General features: G+C 40.5%; 2 protein-coding genes across 2 annotated transcripts in view; both read right to left on the bottom strand.

Moving 5' to 3' along the window:
- Positions 1-309, bottom strand: part of LOC101853086 (contactin-associated protein-like 2) — a gene marked incomplete in the record, with an annotated part of 226,156 nt that extends 225,847 nt beyond the window's left edge. Inside the window, 1 exon segment of the mRNA XM_035969774.1 lies at positions 161-309.
- A 3,902-nt stretch (positions 310-4,211) lies between these two features.
- LOC101847724 (mitochondrial dimethyladenosine transferase 1) lies at positions 4,212-10,551 on the bottom strand (the record flags this gene model as incomplete). Its single annotated transcript, XM_005098386.2, is given in 5 exon segments — positions 4,212-5,553; positions 6,165-6,318; positions 7,595-7,697; positions 8,420-8,671; positions 10,260-10,551. Coding segments are annotated over 5 exon segments (1,057 nt in total), but the record flags the coding sequence as incomplete, so codon positions are not given.
- Positions 10,552-10,910: the final 359 nt, after the last annotated feature.

Genomic DNA, 10,910 nt, shown 5'->3' with positions numbered 1-10,910 from the left:
CACACACACACGCCCGCACATATGCATCTTCATTTTCCAACACCAACAAAAGATTATAACTGTAAAGTCCTGGAAGTTGCAAGCATGCATACCCTTTCACCACACTCTAGCTACTACCCGGCACTTAGACATACAGTAGATCTAGTAGTTTCTCACTCACAGCTCAAACTGGTCGCCATTGATCTCCACAGCACGTAATATCTAGAACCACACACACACCCATGGGCTCACACACGAGGAAATTCTGAAACACTGCTCACCCCGGGCGCGACTAGACCGGGACATGGGCGCGTGCATACAGTGACAGAGTGAAAATGTGTGTGAGGGGGAGGGGAGGAGGGGGAGGAGGGTGGAGGGAAAGGGGGAGGGTCAGCCAACAACCAGTGGCACCGAAGTCCTCTCTTATTGACGATCGATTGGAACCAGAGACGTTGGGAATTAGGCTACGCTCGGCGACAATGACCGACTGCATCGGTGGGAACTTGTGGTGAGATGTGGTAAGCCTGAATGTCTGTCTGTCTGTCTGTTTGCCTGTCTCTCTCTATCTCTCTCTGTCTGTCTGTCTGTCTCTCTCTCCCTCTCTCTCTCTCTCTCTCTCTCTCTCTCTTTCTCTCTCTCTCTTTCTCTCTCTCTCTATCCCACGCATTATCTGTCTGTCTGTCTGTCTGTCTGTCTGTTTGTCTGTCTGTCTCTCTCTCTCTCTCTCTCTCTCTCTCTCTCTCTCTCTCTCTCTCTCTCTTCCTCTCTCCCAGATACACAAACGTGTCACGGTTTCTCATAACAAACGAGTTAATAGCACATATTATGTGTACTTCTGTCGGTTACAAATGAAAGACTTATTTTATAAGAAAAATGGAACACCTGTTTACAACAACGTGATGACTCAGAGAACACACAAATGCCAGCCTAAATTAACCAAACCCTTTTAATCACAGTTACATAATACCAAACTGCAGTCTGACACGCACATAGTAAAACCGGCGGCACGCGGAAATCTTTTCGTTTTGTACAAATTTCGTTATATAGATCTACATGTTTTGAATACAAAGAATAGATCTACATGTATAAGAAACATTTGGGACCTAAAAATATCATGTTCGCTTTGTGAGTGCTAGACTGTATTATAATTCAACTAGCTCTGAAAAGCAACAGGTTATAGATTTGAAGATATTGTTCTGAGCAATTTACCGATCGACGCAATCTTAAGATTGCGCTGCGCGTTTTAACGATCGTAAAATTGTATCGTTCTTATGAGCTCTTCAGTTTCATATTTTAATTTTAATCTTCATATTTTTACACTTTTGAAAATATACTTGAAAGTTCCATGATGTGAGTAAAAGAATAAAGATGGAAGTGAAGTGAGCTTTGAGTTTGATTACCTGGCATTGCATCACACTTGTGGGCTCTTCAGATATTTTTACACTTTTGGTAATGTATGTGAATGTTCCTTGATGTGAGTAAAAGAATAAAGATGGAAGTAATTTTTTTTTTAATCATTAAAAAAATATAAAGTATTAATAACGCAATCTTCAGATTGCCGAGCAATTATACGATCGTTAAAACGCGCAGCACAACCTTAAGATTGCGCCGATCGGTAAATTGCGCGGAACAGATACCATGACTTTCACAGAAACAGCTATCTGCACCACGAGCAGAAGGCAAACCTACGTGTGTGGTGTATTGTTTAGCCTCTTTACTTTTGCACACAGAGGAAGTGAGTTCGATTCCCGTGTCGGGAGCCCTTTTTCTTTAAAACTGAGTACCTCTGTCTGTCTGTTGGAACGTTGTGCCTGCCCCTTTCAACCCGGCTTTGCCCTGACAGGAAGGGCCAAAGCAGCCTGCCTCCTAAATAACCTAAATTGTGTCCACTGAGGTGTACAACATTTGTGATTTAGGTAGATGTAAGGTAAGCAGTGACACTGACGGTGGAACAAAGCACAGTAGGCCACACGTAGTCTATTGTCAGCATCACTCCACAAGCGCATTAGTCATTGTTTAAAGTTTGGAGAAAATTTTAAAAAGAGAAAAGAAAAGGAAAGCGCCAAAATCAGAACCAAGATTTGGGCCCTCGCTGTTTTTTTTTCTCAGTTTAGTATCTGCTTTAAGTTTTGGTAAGAGTCTGACGGCACTTGCAACACAAATAGCTCATAATATTATAAGTAAGTGCCGAAGATAAGATCAAGAGATGTTACTAGAGAGTAACATCAAATGGGAGGAGAAGATATTAGCCTACTTAGGACGATAGATGCTTGATAAGAAAGGAGTTAACCACACCAGAGCCCCCGCCGGTTACCCCCACTCGCTTTTTTGTTGTTGTTGTTGAGAACTGTGACAGATCCTAACAATACCATACCACGTAAGCAAAGATATTCAAATTCAGATGAGTCAATTCAATACACATGACTGCCAACTTAACCCCCCCCCCCTCCCCCCAATAAAAAACACAACAAACCACACAACAAAAACCAAAAACAACAGCAACAAAAACAAAAACAAACAAAAAATAAAAAACAAAAACAAAATACAGTTTGGTGTTCTGTTTATTTCCTTTTGCTATCTACCCTGATGACGATTTTGTTTCAACATGACCTCTGGGTCTTACTTGATCAAAAATCAAATCAGGTTTCTTTCTCTAGCGCTAGATCTAGCGATGTGGACTGACAGCTCGGTGTTGGCGATCAGAAAGAAAGGGCTCTTGGCTAACTCGCCCGCTGTGTTTTCCCCCACCCCACCATACCCTGTGGTGCATTCCGTCTGCTCGCGCACGTCACACATTCGCTCCGTCCATCACATTGCTGTGACCTCTCCATCCTCGCATCGGAGAAGTGAGAGGCATGGTAGCCCTTGATCATCTAAACTAGGCTTACGCTGGCATATCACATGATGCGTTCTGTTTGTCTGCGCATGCCACACCCTCCCTGCTCAGTTGCTCTGGCCTTCATTATTGACGCACATGGGCTCTCCTATTCTTTGTTTCGCAAGATCATCAACAAATTTCTCGACTGGCGAGGTTTTACGTTATGTATAATTGGCCTATGCACTGTGCACAGCAGCAGCAATATTCCGCTATAACCGACTCTCATGTTTGATAGCGCTATAGCAGTATTTTATTTACAAAGGAAACGAGGAGAAAAAAACGGGGTTTTAGAATAGTGTCTTTATAACAGACTTGTCATTTTTTCCGGACTCGTTATAAGTGGACTCCACTGTACAGAAATTTTTTCCCAACACAAAAATAGACTTCCATACTCAGACTTCTAAAAAAGTATGAAATTCGTTTTTAACCTACTGGTTGACAGCTATGAATACAGGACGCGGTAAAATGTACACGCTTTCCAAAACTGGGGTGCAGGAAGTTTTGTTTTAGTAGAGGTTTTGCGGCCCTTGCAACTGCAAAAGGTCACATGAGCGTCAAGGGGTGGATATCAACAGAGAAGTCCTTACAGGGAATCAGGCTTACTCTGCTCACCTCTCTAGCTTCAACAGCACAAAGTCTGCTTCAACTATTAAGGCATCCCGGAAATAGCGGGTTACAAGAGTGTGACAAACATACAAAAGAAGTAGAGGAAAATGACGATAGTAAGGATTAGGAAAGAAAAAGCAGCAGTTCCCTGTTGCAATTCAGGTACAATTATGAGCATGACATTGATGAATCAGCCCATTGTGCAGAAAGTATATTTGTTAACTGTGAAAGCAAACACACATCGACACAATAATGGCTATTTAGCGCTGGGAAAAAGAGACAGACAGACAGACAAAGTGCAGCGTTAGAAAAGGAATAGGACCCACCAGTGGCACCCTCCAACTACCTGCAAAATCTGCTCATTGACTTCTGAAATCATGGGAGAAGAATAAGGTTTCTCGAGAGACAGAACACTTCACATACACGCACGACGCACATACGCAAGCGCTCACACACATAAACACACACACATTGTATACACAAAAAACACCAGTGTCAGAGGTGCAATGGTTAGTGGCTTTGCCTTCACATGCCAAAGATGTGAGTTCGATTCCTGAGTGTTTGCTGGGACACTGTACTGTATCCATCTCATCCTGGGTTGGCCCTAACAGGCAGAGTTGATGCAGCCTGCTTCATAAATGATCTAAACTGTGTCAATGATGGCACAAAACATCAACAATTACATTTCTTGAGCTAAAAAATAATGGCAGGAAACGTATACACTGAACAAAGTCACAATAACAGGGTAGAGTTTGCAGCAGCAACAAGAGGTTTTTATTCAACAAATTATGTACATATCATGGTATCAATTCTTCAGCAACAAAATAAAGAGACAGGCGCTGAAAAGCATGCTCTCGCGCTGAAAAGCATGCTCTCCCACACTCTTGCATTCTAAAACAAATTCAGACAAAGGGAAACATCAGCAGAGACTACATTTCCTATACATTTAAAACCTTTTCAAACTAACACTACTGGCACACTCATTTCACAAGTTCTGACATCTCATTTTTTAAAAATTAACACAAATACTGCTGACAGTACAAATTTATGTAAATCAGCACTTCCAACTTCATGAAACAGACCAAGGGATGTTAGAATTTTTCTCTGATCTAACAAAAGAACAGTCAACCCTTCAAAAGTTGCTAACAAAGAAATAGCCAGATGTGTCGCTGGAGGGGAGGAATTATATGATTTCATCATATTAATATGTTGGAAAAGGCTTTTTGAAAAAACGTAGGTGTTTTTATGCCCTTATCAATGCAAAAAGCCTGTGGTACCAGTATCAAGGGAAAATTATATGATTTCATCACATTACGTTGGAAAAGTTTTCTTTTAAAGTATACGTTTTTACACTCCCATCGATACAATTTACATTATTTAGGAGCGGGCTTCTGACCTTGCCTTTTAAGAGCCAAGCTGGGCTGAGAGGGATTCAACATCTCAACAAAAAGACTGACATACACTCAGTAAAAATGTTCTCTCCACTCAGTAATCTAACTTGAGACTCCTGCGTGCGACAGCAGAGTGCCTGACCACTACACCACAAATGCAGTACAGCTCATTTGTTTTTGCTTCGTGACATTCCACTCAGTGGCAAAGTCAATGACCATTGGCACAGCAGAGACTTCATCTGGTTCCTTTATTGTGCAGACATATATTTTCAAAGATCTCCTTCATTCTATAACTTTCTAGTTCTTTGTACAACCCTGCTAGACACCTCACAGATGAAGTGGTCCACCGTGAGAGCCTATAAGTCGTTTTTTAAAGATCAATCTGCAACAATATTCTGTCAACCATTTTTCGTAAGTTAATTTGCTCTGCAACAGTTCTTCTGTCAGCTATTTTTTAGCAGACGCTCCTCCAAGGCACTAACAACCGTCTGTGTCCTGTGTCTTCTCGCATGCGCCTCCGTCCTGTCGCGGAAGTCGTAGTCCAGAAGGTCGGGTTCTTTGTCCGTCACCCTGGCGTAGGCGTCGCACAATCGCTTGATGTCTTTGTTAGTCAGCTGAAACGGTCGCACCTGTTGACCGATGCCGGACAGCTCAAACATGTCACAGATAAGATCTTCGCGGTGAGGGGGAAACAAGGTGCTGGAAGGAGAAATAAGTAAAAAAAATATAAACAGTTGTAAAAAAGCTGAATCAAGGTATGGAATGCTGTAAAATGCAAAACTGCACAATATGCAAATGCTGGCATATTTACAGTTGACTAGCTAGAGATGAATTGATATCATCGAGGGAGTGAAAAATAGATCAGCTCATCTGAAGTTCAACTTACCAGTTGGGACCTGTAAAAGAGAGGAGGTGCTGGGACCTGAGAAAAAAATCAACTAAACTGAAGATCAACACAAGTGAGTTCAACACAGGTGAAGTCGACTGTATCTTTTTAAAAAATCAAAAGAACAGAAAAAACATATAGGTAAAAATGCCTACATTTGTAACAAAAAGGAAATCACTGGCCAGATGTTCAGTCAGATGTACTAAACCAAAAATTTTGAAAATTCTTTTTATTGCAGTTTCTTAATATGAGATATCGTTGAATGTGCTCCCAAAAAAATTGTCAAAATAGTTGTGGCTATCCTCTTTTTCAAGACTGTAATTGATCTGTAGCATTTAAGAGTTAGTTTCTCTTTCCCGGTTCAGCATCTCAGTAGCTCAGTTTAATTTTATCTCTACGCTCAATGCCAACAGCACTGACTGACCTGAGCGACTGTTTACAGAGTTTGTTGGGGAGGTGGAAGAGATGGCGGTTCACTCGCTCCACCAGCTGGAAAGGTTGGGAGATGAGGGGCTTCACTTTTGGGGTAAAGTGCACGACTCCGACATCCACTTTTGGGGGTGGAACGAAGGCTCTGCCTGTGGGAAGAAAAGCAAGGGGGAGAAAACTTGAACATTAGTCACAAAAACCTTGAAAAATTTTTTTAAAAACCTTGAAAAAATTAAGAAGATTTGGCTTGTTATTTCAGTTTAAAAATTTGAAAAGAAGAATTGTATGTTTCACGCCAAATACAAAGCACTTCAACTTGAAACATTCTAGCGTCATTTTGCAAGAGAAATGTGTAACTCCAGAACATGTTTTATGTTTTAGTTTTAGCAAGGTTTTACAGCGTTCACAACTGCATAAGGTCATATGAGCGCCAAGGGGTGGATGTCAACAGAGAAGTCCAATCAGAGAATCAGGCTTACTCTGCTCACCTCTCTAGTCTCAACAGCACAAAGTCTGCTTCGACTTCAAGACACTCCAGAAAGAGCAGTTCGCAAGAGAGCGACAAACATACAAGAGAAGTAGAGGAAAAATGACAATAGTAAGGATGAGGGAAAAAAAAGCAGCAGTTCCCCTTATGTTGTTCTGGCACAGTATGAGGACGACCTTGATAACTCAGCCCATTTTACAATTCTACTGTGCATAAGAACATGTTAATCCCCCCTTTGGGAATGGTCTGAAGACAGCTTCAGTCAGTAGCACTGCTCTGGTGGGGGGAATCTCCACTATATGCCAGTAAACATTTTCTGCAGTAAGCACAAAGAAATGACTATGAGTGCAGAGAAAAAGCTTGTCAGTGAAAAGAACGGAAAGGTGACTAACAGAGAAGACCCTCAGGCACCTTGCTTCTATCCATTAAGAGAGAGAAAACATTTTCAAAGCAAATTCTGAGACTTGGAAGTATGCTAGCTAGATTCAGTTTCTTAGTTTTAGTTTTAGCAAGAGTTTTAAGGCACTTGCAACACAATAAGGTAAAAAAAGTGCCGAAGACTAAAAGTGTTACAAGAGAGTAACAAACACAATTAAAGGAGGAGAGAAAAGGACGATAGATGTTTGAAAGGAAAGAAGGAGCAAACCACACAAGAGCACCCGCTAACCACCCGCATTCAGTTTCTGGCTTGTCAACTTTTTTCAAAACCCAGTCAGGGCAATCCAACCTTTGAACATTAGATTACGTCACCCCAAACACAATCACATCAAGTGGGACTGCTTTGGGTGTAATGTAGGTGATAAGGCTACAAAATCCTCTAAAATTCCCAGCTGCCAAATCTGAGACAGTCCCAGGAAATTCAGGACAGTTGGCAAGCCTGCGGTTTTAATCCTGCTGTAATTATGTGATCAAGAGAATATTTCTCGAGAAGAACCTACCAGGAATTGTGAACTTGAGCTTGACATCACACAAGTACTGGCACATGGCAGACAGGCGACATCTGTACTCTGACTTTGGCGGGGCGATGATACGTTCTGCAACCTAAAATTTTTACAGAAATGTGAGGCATGTAGATAAAATAGGCTCCTTCTCTGATTTAACTCCTAAGGAAGTAGATACGTCAAATTTATAGCTCTAGGTTGAATTTGTAAATTTTTTAGTCTGAAATGATAAGAGACATGTTAAACTTGAAGCAAATGGCATCAGTTGAAAATCTAGAAATTCGACCCCTGTGTCAATTTTTGGCTAGTATTTCCATTCATGGACTGAGAGTAGAGACTCATTTTGTCAGCATGCTCAACAGATGTGTCTGCAGGCTTCAATAACTCTTCCTGTGATATCCAATAGGTGAAACGAACCCAGTTAAAAAAAGAAAATACCAAATAAGCAAAAAATTCGTGAGACAAAAACATCTTGATATTAACAAATTTTCCCCCTCTCCATCCAAGTCCTAATGATAGGACATAACAGTGATAAACTGGTACAGCATGTCGAATAATATGGATTATTTACCTTTAAACAAAATACCATGATGAGAGGTCGTATTATAATCATTAATAACTGTGGACATCATCATACTTTTGTCTACAATTTTGTATTTGTTGCACTTTACAAACAACATATCAGTTCCACTCTTCTCATAAAAAAGTCGAGGATTCATTAAGATTATTATTCCTAAGTTTCTTAAAAAAAGGGACAGAATCAGCTATAATAAGTTGAAAACTTTCAAGTATCCAACTGAAGAAATAAAATAAAAACAATACCTCCTTTTGAAAAGTGAGAGTAAGAGGCACTCTCCCACAACTCCATGCATTCTTTTGTGTGGAGATGCTTTCCAGCCACTGAACGATCAAGGGAGTAGCCACGCTAAAAGGGAGATTTCCGATGATGTGCACATTCGGAGGATTGTCTGCCCATGCCACTTTGTGTTCTGCTGGAATGACTGACTCCAGGTTAAAGTTCAAAATGTCACCGTGGATCACGTCCAGTTTGTTCTTACTAGCCTCAGACAACAGCTGGGGATATAATGACAATGAATTGTAAAGCAAAGTTGTTATATATATAGAAATGCTGGACAAGATTTATTGTTATATTATTGTATCGAAAATTGTGGGTTTCTAAAAGTCACATTGTCTTATAATAAGCTGAATGAAAATGGGACAGCCAAATTCAAAGAAAAACCAGTTGTGCCAAACCAGAACGAAAACCATTTGCAAGGCAATGCATACATGAAGCTCAACATGTGGGGAAAAAGTTCACGAGGGTTCAGAACAGGAAAAAACCTAAATAGAACAATAGGAAATAGACTTATTTTTAACTAAGTTGCTACTTTCAACACAACAGTAATTATTCATAATTGCTACAAGAATATCAAAATATAATAGCCAACATATATAATAAAAACTACAAGCTCTTAGGAAGAAGCAGTATACGCCTTGGACATACCACATCATTTCCATAGAAAATGGTAACTACAACCTTTAAATTAATTCTCCATGACTGTAGTCAATTCTGCTACGCCAAATATAAGCAATTCAATGTATAAATAACAAACTAACAGAAACAACTACAATCAAACTCGGATATATAACTGGACAGACGGGACCGGCAGTTTTTCCCTGTTTAAAAGCGAGTCCCATTGCACCTTTAGCTTCTCTCTCTCTCTCTCTCTCTTGACCTTTTTAACTCCCAGTGGAGCATAGGCCATCAACAACATTTCTCGAAGCCTGTCCTGTGCATCCTTTTCTAACTGTTTCCATGATGTCCCCGTCTTTTCCATTTCCGCTTGTACTGCTCGCCTCCATGTCATCTTTGGTCTTCCTTTCTTACGTTTTCCTTGTGGATTCCACATCAAAGCCTGTCTAATGATGCTTGTCGGGGGTCTCTTCAGGGTGTGCCCAATCCATTTCCATTTCTTCACCTGTATGTCTGGCCTTTCGCTTGTTCTTTCCCACAGTTGAGCATTTGTGACTCTATCGTACCACTTGATCCCCACTATCCTTCTTAGGCATCCATTTATGAAGCTCTGCAGTTTCTCACCTTTAGCTTACTAGATGTATTCGATTACTGCAGATCCTTTTCCAGAGGGCTGTTTTGCGGACACTGAGACGGAATCGATCAATGAATGACCCTAACACTATGGAGGGGGGGGGGGGTGAAAATTTATGTTAGGCAAGCAATCATATAAACAGGCGAAATGTCTTGGTTGAGACAAATGTTGATAATTTTGACGGATCGAAAGCAAGTTAATGCACTGCAAGTTCATTGTTATATCCGAGTCTGCGCAAATTGTACCCTATTACAGCCAGGTTCATATTACTTACACTTAGTGAGAAAAAAACAGGAATTTGATTTATCTCTGTTATATATATCCAAGTTCCTGTAATAACAGAGGCTGTTATATGGACTGGACAATAAAATGCCTCCCCCTCTCTCAACAGCAGCAAGAAATCAATGCAATAATGATCATCTATAATTTAACATCTCATCATTCAAAATACAAAATCTTGTTTTGTCTCATCCAGACACTTTCTTAAGTTTGCTCAATCAAATTTAAAAAGTAATTTGACACAACACAGGGAATAGAGATCACAATCATATCACCTGTAAACTTGGTAGGAACCTTTTATCTTTTTCAACAACCAAGACTTTCTCTGCCCCAGAGTTCAGGATGGGTCTGGTGATTCCGCCCGGCCCTGGACCAACCTCTATCACAAAACAGCCGTCTATTTTCCCCGCAGACTTCACAATTTTTTTGGTCAGATTCAGATCTAAAAGGAAATTCTGTGATAGTTTTTTCCTTGCTGAAAGTCCAAACATTCGGATGATTTCTTGAATTGTTGGGAGCGGAGGCAGACGTGCCACATTTTGAAGGGACATGACTGGAACTTGAAGTCTGAGAAAGAAAGAGAAGGTGAAATCAATTCGTTCAAAATCTTTTCAAGTTACGAACGTTATTTTGTTTAAAATCGTTACTTTAATTAGCTACTCCAGCTTTCAAGAGAAAAGCAAAGCAAAGCTTTCACAGTTGTAAAGTCATTAGAGGAAATTTAGATCTAGGATCTATGGACCCCATACAAACCAGTAGTGGGTGTACCCATGCTTAAACAATCCTAGAGAGACTCCTGAGCTCAGAGCATGCATCCTTGACCTTTGGTCCTTAAAATCAACCTCTGTGAGAAATGTTTCCTGTGTGCCAGGCTTCTTTCTTTTCATTCGCATTTTTTATGAATATTTAATTATGAAGTCTTCATG

Source organism: Aplysia californica, unplaced genomic scaffold, assembly GCF_000002075.1.
Source record: "Aplysia californica isolate F4 #8 unplaced genomic scaffold, AplCal3.0 scaffold00181, whole genome shotgun sequence".
NCBI classification, from domain to species: Eukaryota; Metazoa; Mollusca; class Gastropoda; order Aplysiida; family Aplysiidae; genus Aplysia; species Aplysia californica.
This window is presented reverse-complemented; position numbering and strand designations above follow the sequence as displayed.